We start from the raw sequence: 26,169 nt of genomic DNA on the forward strand, positions 1-26,169 counted from the left end.
CAGCGGAGTAGCGTTCCCCGGTGGCTCCGATGTGTGAGGTGAAGCTGATGTCGGTCTCGGTATGGGGGTGGGAGATGGCGACAGCCAGGCTGTAGTTCTGGCCGGACCTGGACGTGGGACAGGTGTACATTGAGTTAGTGTAGTACAGCGAAAACAAGAATTACAGAACAATCACAATGAGAAACGCTTCATCTCTCTGACCCCCCCCCCCCCCCCAACCTCTCCTGTCTACCCACTTTCCCGACTTCAATTTTCCCGATATTGTTGTAATTTAAAGTCAAATCCCTTTCCGTCCTCCGTTACCTCCTCTGATTCTTTTGTTGTATTTGTTCCTTTTTCATATTCTTTGTTTTACATTTCTAATAAGGGTATAAGCGATTTTCTGACCTTGACATAACATGAAATAATAATTCCTTTCTAGATGTACATATTTATTGCCACACTTCACTTAGTATAAGATTAGCTTGTTGTGTGGTAACAAATGCTCATATCGTATCATTATACATGTCACCCAGTATTTTCTGAATAAATTTTGTTTAAACCAGAAACACTTCACAATTTCGAACAGCTACATCCGAAATGTGTGTTGAAAAACTCGATCTAATATCGTTAATTCTGCATTGTCAAAACTGAAAAGCCTTTAGAGCCCACACCTGTACATTTATTTTGTGTTGGTTTTCCACTTTATAGATTTATCCCTTCTTCTGATGTTATTTTATGTTGCATTATTTTACTCACTGGAAGGAGGCAGAGACGTCCTTGAGAGAGGAGGCGACAGTGAGCTTCCTGCGAGAGTCCTTGGAGTAGGAGAGCTGCGTCCTGCCGTCCCACACTGTGCGGCCCTGGTTCACCTCCATCTCGTGGTCGATGTGCACCTCCTGCACGGTCAAGGTTAAAGACGGGATTAAACAGGCTGACCTTCATTGACCCCGAAGTTTAAATCGTTAAATCGACATTTACATTATATTGTTAAAAAAGAATTTTTAAAAAAATAAATAAAAACACGAAAACATATATGATGAAAAATAATTGCCCTATTAACATGTAAGCACACTTTTTTAGAACAGACCACTACACTATTTTTCTTGTTGTCTCAGGACAGTGAGTATATCTGAATCAACTTCAGTACGGAATCTGAGCTTATCTTAGCACAAAAAACTTGAAATGAAAAGTGATGACATGATTTGGGATTACCCCAGAAAACCAGCATAGCGATTTTCAGGAATGCTTTTCTTTTGTTAGTAATCAGCCCCATTCCCTTCTCCATGGCCACACACACACACACCTTGCCGATGGCGGGCATGAGGAACTTGAGGTCAGCCTTTGTCTTGTCGCCGTTGGTCAGCTTGGCCTGGAAGCCCACCTGTTTCGTCACGTCACGCTCGGCGTCCCACGAGAATGTGCCGTCAAGCGCGGAGGTCTGCTGGCTGTGTGAGTACGAGCCGGAACCTTCCAGGGTACGAGCAGGAACTCCTACCTTCACGCTGCCGTCGTACACCTAGAGGAGTAGAGATAACAGTAGAAATACATGTCAGAATCTTCGAGGGTACGAGCAGGAACTCCCACCTTCACGCTGCCGTCGTACACCTAGAGGGGTAGAGATACAGTAGATTTAAATATCAGAACCTTCCAGGGTACGAGCAGCGTACGAGCAGTAACTCCCACCTTCACGCTGCTGTCGTAAACCTAGAGGAGTAGAGATAACAGTAGAAATAAATGTCAGAACCTTCCAGGGTACGAGCAGCGTACGAGCAGGAACTCCCACCTTCACGCTGCCGTCGTAAACCTAGAGGAGTAGAGAAACAGTAGAAATAAATGTCAGAACCTTCCAGGGTACGAGCAGCGTGCGAGCAGGAACTCCCACCTTCACGCTGCCGTCGTACACCTAGAGGGGTAGAGATACAGTAGATATAAATATCAGAACCTTCGAGGGTATGAGCAGGAACTCCTAACTTTATGCTGCCGTCGTACACCTAGAGGGGTAGAGATACAGTAGATATAAATATCAGAACCTTCCAGGGTATGAGCAGGAACTCCCAAATTCACGCTGCCGTCGTACGTCGAGTTACAATATAGGAGTAGAGACACACACCTACAGCTGTGACGATTGAGAATGGTGTGCTGAAATTCAACGCCTTTTTGACTTAAGACACCAAGCACGTTGTGCTTTCAACTTTCAGTACTCGTTGTCATGGATAACATGCACGTGTGGGTACAGAGTAACCAAGCTACCTTGATCACTTATGAAGGAACTTCGAAATGTAACCTGCTGGAAGTGGAGGACAAACTTATCGGCTGCACCAAAAAGACAAGGAAATGTGCACACACAAAAAGAAGTCCGAATGATCCTTTCAGAATACGAATGACCCAAAGAGATTCGTTTGAGCACGACTAATAAACCGATTATCTGTAACTCTTTTATTCGAGAAAAACCACAAGGATAGGACCAGATAGAAAACGTCATTGTGAGTATGACGAGTGAACGCACCTTGCGGTAGTACTGGCTGTTGTCGTTGAGCTGGACAGTGTAGAAGACCTTCCTGTCGGCACGGTCATCCCACGACAGGTAGCCTTCACTGGTCAGTGCGGTGTCCTGCTTCTTCAGCGTCACACCTGAACTCACTGTGCGGTAAGGCAGAATCATCTGCACAGGTAAAAAAAAACGTATTATTATTTAAAATGCGGACACTGCCTTGTCGAACTGAGACTATGGTTACACATTTTCGGCTAGTTCGGCTAATACCAGATTTAAACAATTTTGTTCAAGGGCATATTTTTAGTAACATTCTTTTCCTCAGACCTCATTGCTTACAGTTGCTATAGTAACGTTCTTTTCCTCAAACCTCATTGCTTACAGTTGCTATAGTAACGTTCTTTTCCTCAAACCTCATTGCTTACAGTTGCTATAGTAACGTTCTTTTCCTCAAATCTCATTGCTTACAGTTGCTATAGTAACGTTCTTTTCCTCAAACCTCATTGCTTACAGTTGCTATAGTAACGTTCTTTTCCTCAAACCTCATTGCTTACAGTTGCTATAAATCGTGCGACCGCGTGTTAGACCAAGAAATCGACATCTCTAACTTCGGTAGTGTTACACGTTACCACGGATAGTAGCAGTTAAAACAAATGAACAAGCACTTGTCCTCGTCTTTCTTACTTATTTTAGTATCGCTCTTGTGAAGTTTGAGACAGCATTTTATGTTTAAATCTCTTTGTTGGTTTGGTTTGTTTGTTTGCTTAACGCCCAGCCGACCACGAAGGGCCATATCAGGGCGGTATCTCTTTGTTGAAACTAACAACTATAACCTCTGCATTAACCGTAAGTTTTACATTACATGAAATTAAAACAACCTGCAACACGTATTTAATATTTCAAACTTATTTCTTCTTTCTTGTTCACTGACCTTCACGGAGAAATCTTTGTCGGTCTGGTAGTCGTCCGTGATGTCCTTGACCTTGGTCTGCACGCGCACGTTCTTGTCGCTCTCGTCGCGGTTCCAGTTGAGGAAGATCTCGCCCTCCTTCTCCGCGCCCGCCATGTTGAGCGAGCCGGTCAGCTGGGCCGGCAACGGTTTGCGTGACGTCAGGGACATCGCAGGAGAGTCGCCGATGGTCAGATCTCCCTCAGCGTCCAGCAGAGTGTCCCCGTTGAGCGTGAGTTCAATCTTCACATACATGAGACAGACATAAGACGTGTTATTGTATGTACAGTACAAATAATGCCGTTAAGCGTGACCTCAATCTTCTCAGACATAAGAGATACATCAGACATAACAGTCCTTGTTGTTGATATGAAAAGAAAGAAAGCATAAACAACTGTTGCTTGACTGCACTTTGAATAGAAACACATCTAAACAAACAAAGCACAAAAACCCGTTCAATTTCATCACAAACATTAGGGCTCTCGATGACAGACACAGGCACAAAAGCACACACACACACACACACACACACACACACACACACACACACACACGCACACAACTTCACGACCACACAGACACACACCTTGGGCGAGTACTTGCTGTCCTTCTGCTCGTGCTGCACGTGCATGTTGGCGGAGCGCAGTGGCTGGAAGGGGGTGGAGAGGGTCAGGTCAGCCATCAGCTGCTTCTCGTGCCAGTAGTCCTTGATGTCGTAGGTACCGTCCACTGCAACTTGCTGCTCGGGCGCCCAGCGGACCATGGCGTGTCCGGTCTTGCTGCTGCCCTGGTCGCTCGTCTTCACTTCGGCCCTCAGGTCCTCCAGGCCCGACAGCTGGCTGCTGAGTGACGCAGCGCTGTTGACGTCAAAGAGGGAGTTCACAGTCAGCATAGCGTCGCCCTTGATGACGTCAGTCTGAGGGGAGTTGAAGATGAGGGAGGAGCTGAAGTCGTCCAGCTGACCGTGGTGAGAACCGCTGACCTCCACACTGCTCAGGGCTTCAATGGGCGTGGTCAGCTTGCCGGTGAAGGTCATTGGGATGGAGTCCATGTCCAGACTGCCGTCAATGGCGTAGCGCTCGCTGCCGACAAGTTCCACAGAGGAGCTGGCGCTGTGAGCGTTGCCCAGGCTCTCCAGAGCGGCCGCTGCAACCATCTTCCTGTACCCGCGGAACGGAGTCTTCACGGTGAGGGTGATGTCGTACTTGGGGTCCAGAACGGCACGCAGGTCGCTGGAGATCTTCTTGGAGTCGCCGTATTCCAGGGAAGAGGAGCAAGTGAAGCTGTCGGGAGAGCCTGCGTGGCGGTACTCAGCCTTGGTGGACTCCAGGCCAGAGAAAGGCGTGCTCAACTCAGCGGCTGCCTCGATGCGGCTCCACTCGTAGCGGTAGAAGTTGGCCTTGGTGGAGATTTCCTGGTCGTCGAGATACGTCACGCTGCCCTGGCTATTGAAACGGTTGAAGTCGCCGGAGTGACTGAAGGAACCGCCCACCTTGGTGAAGCCCTCGAAAGGCGTGCTGATCTTCACCTTGCCGGACAGATCGCCTGGGGAGTTCTTGAACTCGGCAATAGCGCTGGCCTTTTTGGCATTGAGTGCACCTCGCATTTCCACGGTGATGTCGTTCAGGGGTCCAGTCTTCTTCAGGGCGATGGTGGCGGTGTCTCTGCGGGTCTGAGTGTTGATGTCGGCCTTGGCGTTAAGCTCGGCGGTGAATCCCGTCATGGAGGCGTCGCCTTCGATGCTGATGGAGGCAGGTGCGAGGGAGGCAGCGGCCTTGCCGCTCACCCTCTCCTGCGTCTTCTCAAGCTCAAGTGAAGCCTGCAGTTCCTCGCCCAGTCCCTTCAGGTCGATGGCGTGCTTGTAGCCGTTGCTGAGCGGAACTCTGTCGACGTGACCCTCCAGCTTCTCTCCGTTTCCGTCCACAGCGGCATCCAGGGTCATGTGGTTCCAGTCACCCACGCGACGGTAGTTGACCAGGTGCTTGCCGAGGATTGACGTGATCTGGGCGGAGCCAGAGCATTCCTTGGTGTGCTGGTCGTAGGTATGCTGCGCGTTGAGGGCGGTGCTCTCCAGGTTCTGGATGGGCGTGGTCAGGGAGGCGTCCAGCTGCATAGCGCGGAGGTCGTCATTCTCCACTCTCAGGGTCTGCTGGATCTTCTTGCCGCGCATGTAGGTCACGCTGCTCTGCTGGTCAAAACCGTTTCTGATGGGGGAGTAGGTCATGTCGGCTGCCAGGCGCTCAAAGTCCTCGAAGGGCGTGTTGACCTGCACATTGGCCGCGATGCTGTCAGTCTGCTTCAGCTGGCCCTGCAGGCCGACCTCCTGACCGTTGTACTTGGCGCTGGCGGAGACGCTCATGTCGTCCATGTCGCCGTTCTTCCCGACGGAGGCGGAGATCTCGCGCGGACGTCCGTCCATTCTGTACGAGTTGACGCTGGAGGCGCTGAAGGCGTTGTCGCGGTTTTCCATGATGGTGTTGCTGGCGATGGTGTAGCGGCTGCCGTAGTTGGCGGCGAGGGTGGCCTGGTAGGAGACTGGCATGTAGCAGACGTGGCGCAGCGACAGCGCGGCGTCCTGGGTGTAGGGCGTGGTGAGAGAAGCGGCCAGGTCCATGCTGCGCCACTCTCCCTTCTTGCTGGCCGTCAGCTTCACCTCCTGGGGACCCGAGTTGTCCAGCTTGTAGCTGAGGCTGGAGCTCATGCTGGCGTCGGGCAGAGCCAGGCTCACGGAGTTCTTCATCTCCACCTTCTTGGGCCCGTACTGGCCGCTCAGATCGCCCTGAATGATGCCCTGTTTGTTGCTCAGCTCCACGGACGACTTGATGACCTTGGTGAAGGGCGTGTTGAGAGAGACGGATGTGGACAGGCTGCGCGAGTTCATCCTGTGCTGGATGTCGCCCTTGATTTCCTGGTCGCCGTAGGCAGCGGAAGCGGATCCCCTGAGGTTTTCGAGGTCGCCAGACTTGCTGAACTTGGCCTTGACTTCCTTCGCCAGCGAGGATTCCAGAGTGAAGATGCCTGATGACTTGTATCCGGCCTTGAACTGCGCGTCGGCCACCATGGTGTGGCGCATCAGCTCGCCTTCAGCGTGGCTGCTGAAGTCCTCGATGTCACCGTCGTGGCGGAAGGACAGCTTGCTCTCCTCCAGGCCAGAGAACGGAGTCTTGACCACCAGGCTGCCGTCCATGTTGTCCAGCCAGCTGAGGGCCAGGGTGCTCTCGATCACGCGCTCAGGCAGGTACTGCAGCTCGCCGTGGGTGTTAATGGCGGAGTCGCCGTGCTGGTGGCGGATGTTTAGACCGAAGCTGTTGTAGCCGGGGATGGGGGTTTCGGCGTCCAACGTGAAGATGATGGGCAGATCGGTGCTGTAGAAGGAGGTGAGGGCGTACAACTTGCGGGGGAAGTACTCCGCTTCCATGCGACTCTTGCGGCCCTGGGCCGTCTCCTGGCTGCTGGCCACCAGCTGCATGTAGCGTAGGTCTCTGAGTGGAGTGTCGATCCTCAGCTTGCCGGAGATCTCGTCGTCATTCTGCCAGATCAGGGACCCGCTGTATTTTCCCAGTGCAGGCTCGACGGCCAGGTCGGCGCTAGCATCAAGGTCTTGCCAGTCCCCGGCGACCCGGTAACCGGCCTCCAGAGAGGAGAGTGCAGACAGTGGGGTGTGGAAGGTGATGCGGGCGAGGCTCAGAGTATCAGGGCGGATTCTGATCTCAGCGTCGTAGTTCTTGCGGACTCCGTAGTCCAGGATGGCCTTGGCCAGGATGTCGTCTCCCTCGCGCTTGGTGGACCCGCTGAGGGTGATGGCCCTGAGGGCTTCGAAGGGCGTGGTGATCCTCAGGTTGCCGTCCATGTCGATGTTGCTGTCCTTGCTGTAAGAGACGTCACCAGCGATGATCTTGCCGCGCGCGATCTGCAGCTCGGCGTGGGCTGTGACGGGGTAGCCGCTGCGCTTGATGGTCAGGCTGCCGGACTTGTCTTCCATGATGGGCAGAGAGAGAGCAAAGTCGCCGCTGATGTCTGAAGGTATGACCAGGTAGTTCATGGCGGTGGACATCTTTTTCTCGCCGTTATGCACGAGCTCAGCCTTGTGTTTGCACTGTCCGTCGCTGTGCTCGTGTTTCAGGATCAGCTGAATGTCACGCACGGGTTCCCATGGAGACCGCACGGTAAAAGCGCCCTTGACCTTGCTGTTGTAGTCACCCAGCTGCTTGTTGCCGGACAGAGCCACCTGTGAAGAGACACAAGACCTCAGTTGTTTAACAATGATTCGTCTTCTGAAGTGTTTTGTGAAAATACTGACAACCCAATTATCATTATGAAAAACAAAACGCCAGAACCTTATGACCTTAATACGCACATCCTTAGCGCGACTCTGTTACTGCTAGCTTTCCATTTGGAGGAAGCGACTTGATTTCTCCAGCGATGGGACAATATAGGAATGGAAACATATCAAACACCACATCACTTGTTCAATGGCATGTTTCACTCTCATTCTCGGTACTGTACCTTCAGTTCTTTTCCACGACCCCAGTTTGAGTTCAAGGACGACTTGATGTCATCGTCAGAGCTGCGGTGCTGCCAGTTGGTGGCGATCTCGTGTTCAGGGGAGGCGATCTTTAGGTTGCCGCTGTTCTGGATCTGCCAGTCACGTCGGAAGTGAGTCAGGTCAAGGTCGGCAGAGTACCTGTGAACAGAGAGGATGGCAACACATTATCTTTTAGTTACAGATCTGAGCAAGTTATGCCTGTTCTTTCTTTCAAAAGCTGCCCTACACGCCACCAGGCGTGAAAGGCAGTAAGTAAGTAAGTTTCTTTCAAAACCGTGATCATTGTTCTCATCACGTTCTGTTTTGCAATAATACGGGAGTCATTTTTCGACGCAGACACCAAAATACAGAGTGTTGTTATTGAATTGTAAACCTCAAAGTAAGACATGAGCATTTTTACAGGACGACACCGACATTACAGAGTGTCAAAATGGAATGTTTTTCTATTCTTAATATTGTTACAGTTCACCGAAATTCGTCTCTTTACATGTTAGTAAAAATCATCCAGTCTTTGGGCTTGTGGCCGGGAAAGCTATGACTGCCTACCTGTCCCTGTTGTGACTGTTGACTGGTATAAGTCTCTATACACTATAGTTAACACGTAACAATCTCTAGGCAAGTGGTAGTAGTAGTCCCTACCTGTCTGTGTTCCAAATGAAACACCGCTGGTTTTGTACTCTAAACATATCCGAATACAGGTATCAATCTATAGGCTAGTGGCAGTATAAGCTGTGAGCGCCTACCTGTCTTTGTTGACAACAAGGGCACCGCTGGTTTCGTACTTCTGACCGTCATCCTTGTGCGCCGCGCTGATGCTGACGTCTTCCATGCCGGGCAGTTCACTTTTGATGGTGACGTCACCGCTGACGTCAGTGGAGCCTCTGCTACCCTTGTTGCTGCCGATGACAGTGACCTCTAGCTGACTCTTGCCGCGTGAGGCCTTGACCACTGTGCTCAGGGAGCTGGGGTCAGCAACGTGGGCGACGGAGGCGTCCATGCGCTTCATGCCCTTCACGGGGGTGCCGGCCTGCCACGTCAGCTGCACGTTGCTAGGCGACAGGGGCTTGCGGATGTCGAGGGTGGAGTAGTAGGTGTCGGACTTGCCGCCCGTGCTGACCTTGCCGTCCAGTCCATAACGCTTGGAGTCGTCGTCGTAGCTGACGCTGGCGCTGAGGCGGGGCAGGTGGTGGAAGGGGGTGGTCAGTTCCAGCTTGGCGTTAGAGCTGGTCTGGGCGCGGGTGTTCTTGAGGACGCCGCTGGCAGACAGCGTGATCTGTAGAAGGAACCACAAATATCTACAGACTGTCAAGGTCTTATGGAAGCTTATCTTCTTCATACAGAAAAACAAGCTGGATTTTTGTCCTAGGATTTTGACTGTACGTGAAAAGTATGCCTATGTATACTGTCACTGTGTAATGCATAAAGAGCGTGAGTGAAATGCACCTCCACTAGTTCTCATTATTATTGCATTATGTTGGGGATTAAGTGTTAAGTGCTTTTATCATTATCATCATCAACAAACGAGTGTTTCCGAACGTTACCGCAGAGAGAAAACAATGTTAACTATAACTTCATATTATATGCAACACGGCATTCGTGCGTGTTAATCCATCGTCATCTATGCCAGGGAAAAAACTACTGACCTTAGCGGAGTCATCCCTTTCCTTGTCCCAGGCAAGGTCGAGGTCGAGGTCGGCGCTGTTCTTCTTGAGACCACCGATGGCGGTGAATGCAGCCTTGCGTGACGGGTAGCTGACCTCCACGGTCCACTTGCCGCGCGGACCACGTGAGATCTTGGACAGCGTGTTGAGGGAGTAACTGTCCTTGCCGTGCAGCATCTGACCTTGAAGCTGAAGGTTGTCCAGCTGCAGACCGGCTGTGCCGCTCATCTGTATGAGTCAGCAACAGATAATAGATACACCCGGGATTTTAACTTTGTTGCAGGATACTTGGAGGCGTGCGGTGCTTCTTTTCTGCGATGGCTAAAGCAAAAGTTTTTTAGTTTTAAAAATGTTAGTCCGAAAATAAAACGTCAGGCAAACGGCAAAGTCAATTGGACTGTGCATCTGCACAGTTAAAAACTTAATAAGATTTTTTATCAGAGGGCCTTTGGATTATAACTCCCACAGGTTATTTGACTCTCTCTCTCTCTATGTCCCTTCACGAGCACTCAGATCATCTGCCGACTCCCTTAAGCTCAACATCCCCCATACCAAACTCAAAACAGCAGGTCAACGCTCATTTTCTTTCCAAGCACCTAGCCAATGGAACACACTACCTCTCCCCCTCCGTCAACAACAGTCCCTCGAATCATTCAAATCTGCACTCAAGACATTCCTTTTTTCCAAATAATCCATGCATTCTACACTGCCCACCCCCATCCCACCCTGAATAACTGTACATATTTAATGGTTGATGGTGTGTGTGTGTTAGTGACTTTAAGTCTCCGTGTGTGTGTGTGTGCGCCTTGAGTCGCCTGTTGGTGAGACGTGTGCGCGTTGCGAATGTTCGTATTATTATGGGGGCCAGGAGGCCCCCATTCATACGGATAGTTTCGAGGTTGACCGTGGGTAGCGCCATTTTGTTGTGAAATACGTCATCAGTTTGTGTACACAGGAAGTTGTGACATCCGTCACCCTATGGGAGGGGTGAAGGCAACATTGTTCATCAGTAGAAAGTTGTGAAATCTGTCACCCTATGGGAGGGGTGAAGGCAAAATTGGTCATCACTGAGTCTGTGTAACACAGGAAGTTGTGAAATACGTCACCCTATGGGAGGGGTGACGGCAAAATTGTTCAACAAAAACATCTTAAGTCGACCTGTGCAGGGTCAACCGCAACAAACTCGAATCATTCATACTTTGCTGTATTTGAGTGACTTATATACCGACATTTTTATTTCTTATTTTTAGCACAGGTGTAGGAAAAAATCATGAACCAAAATGTTATTTATTTTCTAATTTAACATTTGTTTTACAAATGTGACCATGGTCTTTTAAACATACAGTGACATTAAACATTGTTATGTTAAAAAAAAGAAAAAAGAAAAAAAGCTTTTGTGCACAAATCAGAAAATACATTGTACATTTTACTTACAGGCCAAACCGTGAGTGTCTGTGGCAAAGCCCGACCCAGGAAATTGCACTGATTTTATATTTAGATCAGAGGGAAATTGTCAAGAACAGGCGCTTGCATTTGGATGTGTCCAATGATAGTAGGTTTGGTTGTGATCAATCAGAATAATGTAGGAATAAAATGTATGACAGTTTGGTATGATGACATGTAATTCACATATGCTGAAATATAATATTATACATCATGTAATATTATTATGGCTGTTGCCATGACCATGAAGCCCAACAAAGGTTTAATGTAATGTAATTCAAAATACCAAAACCAAGCACCTATTAATCTCGTCTATGCGCGTGAAGATTGAGGCCGTCTGCCAGTAGCGGTTAGGTCATACAGTGGAACCCCTCTCTAGCGACCTTGAACATGTTGACTAAAATCGGTCCTTATGGAGGGGGGTCCTTACAGAGGGAGGGGGCGGAGTCAGGGGGCCACAAAGAAAGTCAGATTTTCTTAAAAAAAAGAAAACAGAGAAGTTTGAGTTGCTATTATCTGATAATCAAGGTGGCATCGCCGAATGACTGCAAGTGCAACGCGATCGAAGTGGCACGCGGTGTTCCTCCGGAAAAGGCCGAAGCGGCTGTGACGTCAGTCGTTCAGTGGGGCGTTTAGGAATCGCAAATTCGCATATACACACATTTCACATTTAAACCATTTGTCGGTCCCCTGTCGATATTTATCGACTAAGTTCCTTGTTATTGTTATTATATGAGTGTGCATGAGTTGTTGATGCGAAAGAATGTGTATGAGTGCGCCTTGAGTCGCCTTGTGGTGAGATATGTGCGCGTTATAAATTCTCGTATTATTATTATTATTATTGTAAGGTCGACTGTGCCACTCGTTCACACAAGTCGAAAATAAACCATTGACATCGTTACATGTTTCTTTAAACAAAAATCGTTAAATGTGTACACCTCCTTCGCATGGCTTAATGCACACCAAACACTATGGTAGTAGTCAAGTTGTGAGATGCACGTTGTGGCTAATTGCCAACTTAAAGGTGGGGGTATGTGGTAACTGTGGATTGCACCTTATCGCTTAAAGGGCAACTACTCTGGCATGACTGTTGCATGCAAGGGAACGCACTCTGCTGGAATACATCACTGTGTTCCATATGTCTTCTTTCTATGTACTGACCTCAGTCCTCTCCGCCCTCCAGTCCGAACTCCTGCTGTCTTCCAAAAGACGGCATCCTCGTCGCCAAATGAAGTAAAGGACAGTTTAGGTCTAGAAAGAAGACACGTGGACCACAGTGATGCTTTCAGCAGAGTGCGTTCCCTTGCATGCAACAGTCATGCAAGAGTAGTTGCCCTTTAAGCGATAAGGTGCAATCCACAGTTACCACAAGTAGTATTAAACAAAACGACCCTGACCTTGATGGGAGAGAAGTCCTTGAGGCGGAGGTCAGCAGTGACGTCATGGGTGTCATCCTTGGAGGACTTGTATGTGGAGGTCAAGGCCATGTAGGGGCCGTTGTGTGTCTTGGTATTGACGGTGTGCACGTACTGCTTACCGCTCTTCTTCACCGAGCTGTCAATCTCGTAGCTGTAACCTGCACAGTGCACGTTCACATTTACATTGATGGCACGGCAAGGAACTGCACGGCACGGCAAAAAACACCACAAACTCCCACAATGATTATGTTTGGCCTTTTGAATCACACAACAACAGAAATGTTCACATTTTAGACCTTTTTTGTGCTGACATAAAAACAATACAATGACAAATTGAGATTTCAGAATTCCAAAAATTGTTTGCACATTTTGAGGGAATCATGTCCAGTCTGTCAGATTTAAGGTATAATGAAAACCTTTTGACGGCTTAAACGATAACTGAAATAAAGATTCCTTCTTTTAACACAGAAGAGACTTTTCACCACAGTTTGAAATTAATTTCTTATCTTTAAAAGGAGTTTACAGCAGCTCGACCCTAACCTACATTTCCCTTTAAATATATTTCGTTTAAGAGTTGGTGGTAATTTGCTTGGAGAAAAAATATCCACAATTGTCTTAACTACACCGGTTTCGTTAATACCAGAGGATGCTTCCAGCTACTCGGTGAACCGGAATAAACTAAAGCGTCTCTATTCTACATTTCATATGACTCTAAGCCTGAAATTAATTGTGCAAATTCGACTTCGCGAAGTCTACTTCAGGAAGCTCGCTGCACGAAGCTTTGGCACTGACTTTTTGCTGAAAAGACTCCGCGAAACCTGCACAAAGTCAACTTCGGACCTAATCAAGGACAGCCTGCAGAGCACAAAAAAGTGTTGACTGACCTGGGAACGCGAGACTGACGTCTCCGTTGAGCCTGATCGAGCTGTCTGACTTGTCTTTCATGTTGACCTCGCCCGTGACGAAGCCGTCCTTGCCGTACTTCAAGGTCACCTTGGATCCCAGCGAGTTGGGGCTGTGAGAGTGATCTCCCACGAGAGTGGTGTCAATGCCCTGCAAGAGTCAACATGTCTTTTGTAAGAAATCATCTGTGGCAAGGAACCTGGGTAATATTCATATATAACTTCTGCCATAGTAAAATCACAGCATTTTCAGCGGTCTGCAAATTGCTAATTAGCTCATGTTGTAGATACACAGAAGGCTAGTGCAGTTGAGCAAAACCTGGGAGAAAACCTTCATTAACAAAGAGAAGTTGAAGAAATTACAAATGATGAAGTGATGAGATCACCGAGAAAGTGGTGGGAGGAGGCGGAGCAAGAGAGAGAGGGAGAGAGAGAGATGGGGGAAGGGGGCAGATCTATTTATTCTTTTATAGTGTCTATATGAACAAGAAACAGAGAAGCATGCCAAAGGCTCCATTGAAGAAATGTTAACAAACACAAACAGACGCACACAACAAACAGAAACTAACCATCATGGGAGCAGCGGCCTTCATCTTGTAGTCGATGTCCATGTCAGTGACGTCCTTGACCTTGCGGTTGACGGAGGCGGAGAGCAGCAGCTGGCTGTCCTTGTCCTTGGGGTCCTTGCCCAGGATGACCTTGACCTCGCCTTCCGTGCGCTTCTTCTTGTGGTCAAAGTCTAGGCTTGTCTGCACGTTCCACTCGGGATTGCGCTTGAAGTCCACAGAGCTGTACACAGTCAGGTTTTAACATGCTGAATTTGTTGTGATGTGTCTTCGATTTGTTGCTTCAAAACAAGGTTTTCAAACTGGATATTCATGGTTGACTGTAAAATCTACACCGAACATATATACTCCACCTGTGTTTTACTCATAAGATAGCCATACTCAAGCACACGGCAAAGCTTTCGAGATTTGTTTGTGTGTCAACAAAGCGCATTATAATGGGTTTTTTTTCAAGACAGTTAGGATTCTGTGTCGGATTTTCAAGTTCCAATAAGAGTACGTTGAATGCCTTGACCTACTCTAATACCACATCAAATCTTCAGCAACAACTAACGGAGAAAACGGCAACCTTGTAGTGTCAAGCTTTGTGAAATGAGAAAGCAGCCACTCACGATGTGAAGGTGTACTTCTTGAAGGCGGACGTGCTCTTGTTGCTGAATTTGCCGTTGACAGTGATGCGGTCGCGGCCCACGCGGTAGACGTTGTAGTCCACGGTCAGCTTGGTGGAGAGGGCGTCGGCGACGTTGAGGAAACCGCTGGCCTTGCCCGTGAAGGGCTTGGACTTGAGGCGCAGGTTGAGGTTGTACTTGGTGGCCTTCTTGCGCTCTTTTCTGATCAGGTCCACTGTAAGACAGGCATGTATCATACGGTGCACGTGATGCATTTAAAGGAGAGTGTTATGCTGGGTTTTTGATTTTAGATATAAATCAGTCTGGCAACACGCGACACTGACTCAGAAAGTTCCTATTAATGACATACTTACACCCACACAATCTAGATACACTCACGTCTATAATTCTAAACACTTCTTCGTACATTCTTCAGGGTGATGTCGGACAACACTACTTCTCTACAATCAACACTATCGGATTTCGGAATTGTCCCGCCCCCCTTACCCTCCTCTTCGCAATGAACGTAAACCAGTTTTAGCGAATAAAACTTCGGACAGGCTACAATCAACACCCATAATCTAACAACACTCACACGCTCACCAACACCAACACTATCCACCACTCACGTTTCAGGTTGGTAGGTCTGTCTATGAAGTCAGGGTGATGTCGAACCACAAGTCTTATCTACACTCAACACCATCACTCTTACAACACTCTCACACACCCTGACCAAAACCAACACTCTCCAACACTCACGTTTCAGGTTGGCAGGCTTGTCCATGAAGTCAGGGGCAGTGAGGGTGATGTCGGAGCGGAGCATCTTGTTCTGTCTGAAGTCAGCAGACCCCTCCAGCTTCAGCACGTCTCCCTTGGGCGTTGTGACGACGATGACGGGGGAGAACTGGGCCTGCAGGTTCTTGCCTGAGCGGATGCTGTGGACGCTGCCGGCCTGGGCGGACCAGGTCTCTTTGCCGTAACGGACTGAACCGCTCACCTTCTTCTCCTTCTGGTTGTTCACGTAGGAGGCTGGAAACAGAGCGAGGGAGATGCGTTATGGTGATGTCAAACCTACTACGTTGTGAAGTCGTTTATGGAGCTATTGTGGTTATAGTGCGAACTGTGTGTTTCTGACTGTTCCTGAGATTAATCAATTAATCTGCAAACTCTTGGAAGGTCTCTTTACATGTCTTTTTACGTATTGCAATATACCCTCTGAAAGTAAAAAGGTAGTGGTGCTCTGATGATACATGAAAGAGGCAACCTAAAGAACATCACGCATATGTTTGAAGGTACATGTACTTCTTCCAGAGATCGCTGTCATAAATTTACAAACAGGAATGTTTCGGCCTCCAACTTCCGGTAATCTTGATCACTTTTGCAGAGCGTATTCTGCCACAACAATGAAACTTATACTACAACGACGGCGACTGGATTTGTCAAAGTTAACCGTACCTTGCACCTGGACGGGCTTCTCAGTGGCCCCGTTGAGGTTCAGGTCAGAGTTCATGCTCTTGCCCCGCGTATCCATGGTAACGCTACCCATCATGGTGATCTTCTCAGCACCAGGACGACGGATCTCCACCAGGGGTGTGAGGACCATGAGCTTTTGGTCCTTCTGGTCGTCCACCTTGATCTCTGTCGTCACGGAGTAGACCTTGTCGTCATCGACATCCAGCCTGCCGGTCAGACTCTTCATGCCTTCCTCGTTCATCATGGAACCTGGGTCAGAAGAATAAGATAAGATTTATTATTTAAAATTAGATGAGCCTGACATGTCCATTATCATGCTTACAGAAAGAATATTATTATACTATTGTTGTCAATAACAACGTTCCAACAACTTACCTTTCCTGTTTGTTTTTTGATTACAGAAAGATAGAAATTGTCTCTTTGCAACAAATCGCATACATCAGGGGCGCAAACATAAAGGAAAAAATTAAAATGAATAATTAAAGGCACCTTCTTATGCATCTAAACTGATGCAGGCAAGTTTTTTCTCACCCCCACCCGCCGCTCCCCAACTACTTCCGCACAGCGGTGAATAGTATTCAAACGAAGCTTTCAAGAAAGGCATTAAAGGATCTGTCACCTGTGTTCAGTTACAACACAGTTATTCCAGATAAGTCTGATCACGTGTCAGTGACACCGTCTGTCACGTAGATAAAAAGAGTAGCAACACAACAGCCAAGCCTTCTCCTGCCATAAGATGAATACATTTGTCCTCTTCTGATTCTCCGCCTGTCAAGATGAGAAGCATTTACCTTTAAGTGCAGCCTTCTTCCACGGAGAGGCGAAGGAGATCTCAGCCTGGTTTTTGGGGTAGTCGATCATCATGTCGAAGGACACAGCGCGCTCAACACTGGAGCCGGGGGTGTCGAATGACAGCTGAGCGATGCTCTGCCTCTTGTTCTGCATGTGAACAACGGTGTTAATATCAACAGTCGATAACACTGGTGAAAGCCAGGAGAAGTCAGTGCACTGTGAAAAAGCATGGGATGTGCATTTGTGGAAGCTAGTGTTGTATCTTATTCGTATATGCACACCGTATACCCGGCTGCACTGTTAAAATCACCTCAGCCAATTTTTGGATACGCACCTCAGCAAATTTTCTCACCCAGCACTGTAAGTTACTCCACAAAAACACCCATAATTTCACACATACGACATATCATAACATAAAAACTGTTTGCACTTTCGCCTAAGGTGTAAGTTCATCTGCTGATCGACCCGTTTCATGTTTTCAGTGTGTTTGTGAACGTTGTACTTCAAATATGTACACCTATTGAAGCGTATTCTGAGTACATTATGACTTTCCGTAGTTACTATAGAAATTCAAGCACCTGACAAGAGATGAACACACTTTTAATGTAATCAGTGGTCATTCCTTGACATCTGGCTCAAATTATATGATTTAAAATATAGCAGGAGCGTCATATTTCTTTAATCTGTGGGGACACTCGAAGATTTTTCGGCTGCACACCTCAGCCGTCTGTTTTTTTCTTCGGCTGCGCACCTCAGCCACACGTGGCTGCACACCTCAGCATTTCAGGGCCGGACTAGGCGAAGAGGAGGGGGGGGTTGCCAGTGGTGGCCCAGGGGTATGTCCCCCCTGGCGGCAGGGGCGGATCAGTTCATTTTATGACTGGGTTTTTTCAAAAGTATTTTGTGAAGATATGGGTGTGAAGGCGCGAAGCGCCGAGCCGACGGCGCGAAGCGCCTAGCTTGCTAGGGGGGTCCGGGGGCATGCCCCCCCGGAAAATTTTGAAAAAAAGGATGCAAAATGGTGCAATCTGGTGCATTCTGAGGATGATCATTACCAGTTTCAGGCAGCAGATTTTGTCACTGATTAATACCCCAAAAATTGAAACTCAATGTAAAATAAAGAAATGCATACCTCATTCAATATTTTTATTTTTTGGCTGGGGGGGGGGGGGTCCGGAAACCCTAGAACCCCCCCCCCCCTCGTTGTGGGGGTCAGGGGGCGAAGCCCCCTGAAGCTGACGGGTAGGTCATATTCTGAGATAAGAAAATGGTCGCTCCTTGCATGAAACGGCATAAAATAAGCAATAATAAAAAAAAAATTAAATAAGTAAGGTACATGTTTAGGCTAGGGGGGGGGGGGTTGCGCAACCCCCATAACCCCCCCGGTAGTCCGGCCCTGCATTTGTTTCAAAGAAACAATCTGAAATCCATTGTGTACACATTGTGTATCCATCTAGGTGCATGGAAAATCATATTCTGCTTGTGTATGCCGATTTTGTGCTCTCTCTCTCTCTCTCTCTCTCTCTCTCTCTCTCTCTCTCTCTCTCTCTCTCTCTCTCTCTCTCTCTCTCTCTCACTCTCTCTCTCTCTCTCTCTCTCTCTCTCTCTCCAAATTTGAATAATGATCCTAAGCAACACAAAGCATATTTTTACACAACGCAACACAACTGGCAACACTCCATCACTAGCCACTGATCACTAGCCACTGGAATAATTACAACCGTTATATGATCACAACGAAAAGACTTCTTGTCTGTTACTTAGTTATATCAGAGCAACTTATAATACAAGTTATCTGGTTATATACATGAACCAGTACAAACTTAATCAAGGTATAACTCTGGGATACAAACCATGCAGCTTCATTACTGCATACCAAAAATATAATCAAATAGACAGAATACACACGAGCTTGTGTGTTTGTGTGTGTGTGTGTGTGTGTGTTGTGTGTGTGTGTGTGTGGGGAGGGGGGTGTTCTGTTGTCCCCGACTTGTTTTTTAGTTTGTGATAAATAACGTATTGATTGATTTGTTATCTTTATAATGACAAAAATTGTGATCTATTCAGGTAATGGAGTTCCAGTGTTACCACTGGCTATCCTGAAATAAAAAGCATGCTATTTTTCACCTGGCGTGAACCCTCTTCAACTCGCGGCGGAATTATTTTAATTGCTCGTCAATTTCGTCAATTTCAAGGAGACACTCTTTGAGGCCATGTTCAAGGGACACAACTTTTTTTTTACTTGTGATCGCTTACCTGTTCTCTCTGTTGCTACGAAATTACGTCCCCTGTCTGCTAAACTAATATCGACAGAAAAGAGTAGCATGATTAAACAAATTCAAACAACCGGGTTTCAGTGCCCATGCCCTAAACAGACTATTTTTTTACCTAACGGATCCAATGCTCAATGAACAAAAGCACTGTCAGAACCCCTGAGCATTGATTGTTTCTAGCCTCCAATTATCAATATTTAGTTATGCCAACTAAATGTTTCGATGTTTAGTAAGAAATAAGATAATTACCTGTTTAAAAACAATATTCACTGATGAGACCCAAAAGAAACAACGCGTGTAGTTTGCAGGAACTTCGCGCACTGCAATGCTCATCAATGATCCGTTTCAGTTCCGTTTCCGTCGTTGTCTCGGTTATGATAAGTTAGTACAGACTGTGTTAATTTTTGTTCACAAGCTTTAGAAGAATTAGAAAGAAAGTCTGGAATGTGGACAGGGAGAAGGTTGGCGCCTATTACGCCTTCAGACGGGTCTATGTAGTCGGCTAGACGTTAAACAATTAAAAGAAACCCTCTATTATAGGCAAAATAGACACGAATCGAAGCTGAGGTGTGTCGCCGAGTTAGCATTAAAATGGCTGAGGTGCGTCGCCTAGCGCGGCTGAGGCGTGCAGCCGAAAAATCTTCGAGTGTCCCCACAGATTAAAGAAATATGACGCTCCTGCTATATTTTAAATCATATAATTTGAGCCAGATGTCAAGGAATGACCACTGATTACATTAAAAGTGTGTTCATCTCTTGTCAGGTGCTTGAATTTCTATAGTAACTACGGAAAGTCATAATTTACTCAGAATACGCTTCAATAGGTGTAAATATTTGAAGTACAACGTTCACAAACACACTGAAAACATGAAACGGGTCGATCAGCAGATAAACTTACCCCTCAGGCGAAAGTGCAAACAATTTTTATGTTATGATATGTCGTGTGTGTGAAATTATGGGTGTTTTTGTGGAGTAACTTATAGCGCTGGGTGAGAAAATTTGCTGAGGTGCGCATCCGAAAATTGGCTGAGGTGATTTCATAGTGCAGCCGGGTATACGGTGTGATATGGGTCTGGAGCTATAGTGTGAGAGCGTAGAGAAGAAATATAGAAAAAGACAGAAAGAGAGAGAGAAATAGAGAGAGCAGGGGCGGATAAGTTCATTTTATGGGGGGTGGGGGGTTTCCAAAAGTATATTGTGAAGATATGGGTGTGAAGGCGCGAAGCGCCGAGCCGACGGCGCAAAGCGCCTAGCTTGCTAGGGGGGTCCGGGGGCATGCCCCCCCGGAAAATTTTGAAAAAAAGGATGCAAAATGGTGCAATCTGGTGCATTCTGAGGATGATCATTACCAGTTTCAGGCAGCAGATTTTGTCACTGATTAAAACCCCAAACAACAACAACCCCAAAAAACAATTTTTTGTTTTTGGCTGGGGGGGGGGGGTCCGGAAACCCCAGAACCCCCCCCCCCCCCCTCGTCCGCCCCTGGAGAGGGATTGAGAGAAAGAGAGAGAGAGAGAGAGAGAGAGAGAGAGAGAGAGACAGAGAGAGAGAGAGAGAGAGAGAGAGAGAGAGAGAGACAGAGAGAGAGAGAGAGAGAGAGAGAGAACGCGATAGGAAAAAAGGGAAAGGAAGGGATAAAGAGAGACACTTAAAGAAAAGGAGACATACACGCACACACACACACGCGCAGCCGGGCCGTTGAAAGACAAAGAAATAAAAAGGAAATGCACAAAAAAGACAGCTATCGACAAGGAATCACACACAGGCTGGGTCAGATGTTAGAAAAACCCAGACGGCAAAATCACTAACCTCTACTCTCTTGGCCAGGACCTTGTAGCCAGAGTGAGAATCCCTCTTGTGAAGAACCAGGCTGACACTGGAAGGTCCGGTCAGGGGGAAGTAAGGGCCAGCACTCAGCATGGAGGCGTTGGGGAACTGGAGGTGTCCGCACAGTTCAAGGCCGCTGATCTTGGAGCCAATGCTTCCGGTGCAGATCTCGAATTCCTTCCGGTTGCCAGTGATCATCTTCTGCTCGCTTTCTGCCTTGTTGTGCAGGATGAAAAACTTGGTTCTGTGGATCAATTAATCAATCAATCAATCAATCAATCAATCAATCATTGTGTACGGAGTCAATGAAACCATCGTGACTTGGTTTAAACTTCGTTGTGTCAGGTAGGTAAAGTTCTGTCTGTTATGTCATGCCCCAAACATTCACAAACAGACTTGACTGTAATTTCTCAAAAGAGAGGTGTTCTTTTTGTTTTTAAAGATTTGTCTTTTTTTCATTCTTTTTTTTTCTCCATCACTGCATTTTGTTTCCGTCATACCCTTTATATTTTCCCGTTTCATTGAGTGTGTATATACATTGCCTTTATATAAGTTTCCTTATTTTTAAAAAGCATGCCAGTTGCTGTCTGTCACTGTGTTTTATTTGTTTGTTTTATGTCTTTTTTTCTTCTTTTTTTTTTTAGTATTTCATTTTGTTGGTGGTTGTTGTTTTTCTAACTTAGATTGTGTGTGTCCCCAAAGCGATTCTCCAAAAACGACAAACTCTCGGTTAAGCCTCGACAGAAGAACAACAAAACGCTCTCAGCCTGACCTGACGTCGAGGATGTCCATGCGGTCATCAGGCATGTCGACCTGCACGCTGAGCACTCGGCCCCTGTCCAGCTCCACACGGCCCTTGACCGCCATGCTAGAGTGGACAGAGCCGCTGACCTTCAGTCCGGTACGTGTGACCAGTGCGTCCACCGACATCTCGCCGTCAATGTTCACTGCGCCGCTGTGGACACAGGGACAGAATAAAGTACAGAAAGAAAGCCAGAAAGGCAGACAGACAGACAGAATGACAGAGCGGGGCAGACAAAAGCAGACAAAGAAACAGACAAGAAAATACAAAAAGGATAGTCCATAGGCCTCCACCAATCTGGTGTCTGGTAAAAAACAAAACAGATATCAAACAAAATCAAACGTATTCGAGTATGGTAAAAACAAATTGTAAATTTCAAACAGCTTAAAGGCACAGTAAGCCTCCCGTAAACCATCACAGATACGGTCAGGCTTTTACGCACAGTACAAACACCCGTTCATTTAAACACTCACCGATTGAGAACATCCTAGGTGCCCTCCGTAAAGAGCAAACAATTTTCAAAGAATTTATTTTTGCGTGGTTTATCTTACCCCTGAGCCATCGTGAACCCGTGTGATCCAGTTTCCCTTTTTCACAATGTAGTCGCCAGTTAGTCATTTGAATGCGACTCGATGTGAGCTTATCTACAATAGCACGTTTTTATGCACGAAACAAACGGCTGTGGTTCACAAGAACTCTAGCGATGGCTTTTGACTGCAGAGAGGAACGGAGATATGCATAAACCGTCGTCTGCTACGACCCTTGCGTGATCCTGCTTCCGGGCTTTTCAGTCTTTTTTTCAAACTTTCAAAACTTCGAATTGTACTGATCTTGTCTTGATGAAAAAAAGAATTCTTTTCTGATTAAAGAATGTTTGTGTAACAAGCTGTCAATTTATTATTTAGATTTTAAAAGTTAGGTCTAGCGCAAAAACGCACCACGGTCCAAGGGAAGTAACTCATTTTTGACAATCTGCAAAATTAATTCTTTAAAAATTGCTCGCTCTTTACGTAGGGCACCTAGGATGTTCCCGTTTGGTGAGCGTTCAAATAAAAGGGTGTTTGTACTGTGTGTAAAAGCCTGACAGTATCTGTGATGGTTTACGAGAGGCTTACTGTCCGGGCGTGATTTCCGGTAAGTTGAATATTCACAACAGCCGTCCAGCACCAAAACGAGGCGCCCTTGTTGTACAGCACCAAGTCTACGAAAATAAATTCTTTGAAAATTTCTCACGCTCGACAGAGAGCAGCCAGGATGTTCCCGTTCGGTGAGCGTTCAAATGGAAGTATGCTTGTACTGTATGTAGACGCTCGGTGAGCTCTGTGATGGTTTACGGGAGGCTTACTGTGCCTTTGTTTTGCGAATTGTACACACGACAACGAGAATGCAAACAGAAATAGATCAATAAAAACCTTTGGACAGGTACAAACAGACATGCAGACAAAATGAGAGAAAGTATACAACTGAGGACCATGCGACAGAACTACACACAAACCGCATCCACCCACACACTAAACTGCATGCACACTAACCTGGATCTGATTTCTCCATCCACCCACACACTAAACTGCACACTAACCTAGTACCTGGATCTGATTTCTCCACACACTAACCTGCACACTAACCTGGGTCTGATTTCTCCATCCACCCACACACTAAACTGCACACTAACCTGGATCTGATTTCTCCACACACTAAACTGCACACTAACCTAGTACCTGGATCTGATTTCTCCACACACTAAACTGCACACTAACCTGGGTCTGATTTCTCCTTCCACCCACACACTAAACTGCACACTAACCTGGGTCTGATTTCTCCATCCACCCATCCACTAAACTGCACACTAACCTGGGTCTGATTTCTCCATCCACCCATCCACTAAACTGCACACTAACCTGGGTCTGATTTCTCCATCCACCCACACACTAAACTGCACACTAACATGGGTCTGATTTCTCCATCCACCCATCCACTAAACTGCACACTAACCTGGGTCTGATTTCTCCATCCACCCACACACTAAACTGCACACTAACCTGGATCTGATTTCTCCACACACTAAACTGCACACTAACCTAGTACCTGGATCTGATTTCTCCACACACTAAACTGCACACTAACCTAGTACCTGGATCTGATTTCTCCACACACTAAACTGCACACTAACCTGGGTCTGATTTCTCCATCCACCCACACACTAAACTGCACACTAACCTGGATCTGATTTCTCCACACACTAAACTGCACACTAACCTAGTACCTGGATCTGATTTCTCCACACACTAAACTGCACACTAACCTGGGTCTGATTTCTCCTTCCACCCACACACTAAACTGCACACTAACCTGGGTCTGATTTCTCCATCCACCCATCCACTAAACTGCACACTAACCTGGGTCTGATTTCTCCATCCACCCATCCACTAAACTGCACACTAACCTGGGTCTGATTTCTCCATCCACCCACACACTAAACTGCACACTAACCTGGGTCTGATTTCTCCATCCACCCATCCACTAAACTGCACACTAACCTGGGTCTGATTTCTCCATCCACCCACACACTAAACTGCACACTAACCTGGATCTGATTTCTCCACACACTAAACTGCACACTAACCTAGTACCTGGATCTGATTTCTCCACACACTAAACTGCACACTAACCTAGTACCTGGATCTGATTTCTCCACACACTAAACTGCACACTAACCTGGGTCTGATTTCTCCATCCACCCACACACTAAACTGCACACTAACCTGGATCTGATTTCTCCACACACTAAACTGCACACTAACCTAGTACCTGGATCTGATTTCTCCACACACTAAACTGCACACTAACCTGGGTCTGATTTCTCCATCCACCCACACACTAAACTGCACACTAACCTGGGTCTGATTTCTCCACACACTAAACTGCACACTAACCTGGGTCTGATTTCTCCTTCCACCCACACACTAAACTGCACACTAACCTGGATCTGATTTCTCCACACACTAAACTGCACACTAACCTGGGTCTGATTTCTCCATCCACCCACACACTAAACTGCACACTAACCTGGGTCTGATTTCTCCATCCACCCACACACTAAACTGCACACTAACCTGGGTCTGATTTCTCCATCCACCCACACACTAAACTGCACACTAACATGGGTCTGATTTCTCCACACACTAAACTGCACACTAACCTGGGTCTGATTTCTCCATCCACCCATCCACTAAACTGCACACTAACCTGGGTCTGATTTCTCCATCCACCAAACTGCACACTAACCTGGGTCTGATTTCTGCATCCACACACACACAAAACTGCACACTAACCTGGGTCTGATTTCTCCATCCACCCACACACTAAACTGCACACTAACCTGGGTCTGATTTCTCCATCCACCCACACACTAAACTGCACACTAACCTGGGTCTGATTTCTCCATCCACCCACACACTAAACTGCACACTAATCTGGGTCTGATTTCTCCATCCACCCATCCACTAAACTGCACACTAACCCGGGTCTGATTTCTCCATCCACACACTAAACTGCACACTAACCTGGGTCTGATTTCTCCATCCACACACACACTAAACTGCACACTAACCTGGGTCTGATTTCTCCATCCACCCACACACTAAACTGCACACTAACCTGGGTCTGATTTCTCCATCCACCCACACACTAAACTGTACACAAACCTGGGTCTGATTTCTCCATCCACGCACTAAACTGCACACTAACCTGAATCTGATTCCTCCATTCACGGAGAGGCTGCGAGGACTCTTGGAGACCTTACGCAGGTCCATGCTGCCCGAAGCCGTGACGTCCACAACGGCTGTACCGTTCACCGACAGCGTCAGGGGCAGACCCGCGATGGTGGGCACTGTGATGCTGCTGTCCAGGAACTGTAAATATTGTACAGTGGAAGAAGTGTTCAGTCTGAGAGCTAGGAGCTATGGTAAACGTTGGTCATGTCATATCAGCGTAGCCAATGACTTAAAGAACGCAAAGGGAGTGTTTTACAAGGATTAAGTGGAGATTAACTCTGCATGGGTTGTTTTTTCCAAAGACTCTTGTGCATAATGTGAAATTAGTGACCACTTTCTGTCATATATATATGTAATTAACTTACACTGCCAATGTTTTGACCTATCATGCCTGCCAGATTCCAAGCTAACTCATAACATGACATCTTCCGTCGCTCAGCAGTACGTTTTAACTTCAGTCAGCTGAAAAGTCACATACATTTTCAATTATCCAGCTAAGTTTCACATTATTAAACCCCGAAACAAAGATGCAGTGTTGCTGTTTACGGCCCTACTATTGTGTTTGTAAATACTCGTATTTGTCAGCCTTGGTCTGTAAATGTTGCATGCTCATATTATGACAACTGCCGTTCGAAATGGCACAGGAGTTAAGATTTGTTGGGG

The 26,169-nt window shown here is 47.0% G+C and overlaps 1 protein-coding gene across 1 annotated transcript in view; it reads right to left on the reverse strand.

The window, feature by feature from the left end:
• The window catches only part of LOC138966323 (uncharacterized), a 57,531-nt gene that overhangs the window by 9,577 nt on the left and 21,785 nt on the right, over positions 1 to 26,169 (reverse strand). Inside the window, exons 14-32 of the mRNA XM_070338509.1 lie at positions 25,481 to 25,644; positions 21,704 to 21,886; positions 20,914 to 21,175; positions 16,831 to 16,978; positions 16,022 to 16,288; positions 15,326 to 15,595; positions 14,570 to 14,801; positions 13,962 to 14,181; positions 13,375 to 13,543; positions 12,470 to 12,648; positions 9,612 to 9,857; positions 8,712 to 9,241; positions 7,929 to 8,106; positions 4,009 to 7,650; positions 3,405 to 3,665; positions 2,489 to 2,644; positions 1,286 to 1,498; positions 739 to 878; positions 1 to 107 (exon numbers count right to left, since the gene is read on the reverse strand). The exon at positions 1 to 107 is cut by the window's left edge and continues 95 nt beyond it. Coding sequence (XP_070194610.1) covers positions 1 to 107; positions 739 to 878; positions 1,286 to 1,498; positions 2,489 to 2,644; positions 3,405 to 3,665; positions 4,009 to 7,650; positions 7,929 to 8,106; positions 8,712 to 9,241; positions 9,612 to 9,857; positions 12,470 to 12,648; positions 13,375 to 13,543; positions 13,962 to 14,181; positions 14,570 to 14,801; positions 15,326 to 15,595; positions 16,022 to 16,288; positions 16,831 to 16,978; positions 20,914 to 21,175; positions 21,704 to 21,886; positions 25,481 to 25,644 — 7,567 coding nt within the window. The remainder of the gene's footprint in view (positions 108 to 738; positions 879 to 1,285; positions 1,499 to 2,488; positions 2,645 to 3,404; positions 3,666 to 4,008; positions 7,651 to 7,928; positions 8,107 to 8,711; positions 9,242 to 9,611; positions 9,858 to 12,469; positions 12,649 to 13,374; positions 13,544 to 13,961; positions 14,182 to 14,569; positions 14,802 to 15,325; positions 15,596 to 16,021; positions 16,289 to 16,830; positions 16,979 to 20,913; positions 21,176 to 21,703; positions 21,887 to 25,480; positions 25,645 to 26,169) is intronic.

The sequence above is a fragment of the Littorina saxatilis genome, linkage group LG5 (genome assembly GCF_037325665.1).
Source record: "Littorina saxatilis isolate snail1 linkage group LG5, US_GU_Lsax_2.0, whole genome shotgun sequence".
In the NCBI taxonomy this organism is placed as follows: domain Eukaryota; kingdom Metazoa; phylum Mollusca; class Gastropoda; order Littorinimorpha; family Littorinidae; genus Littorina; species Littorina saxatilis.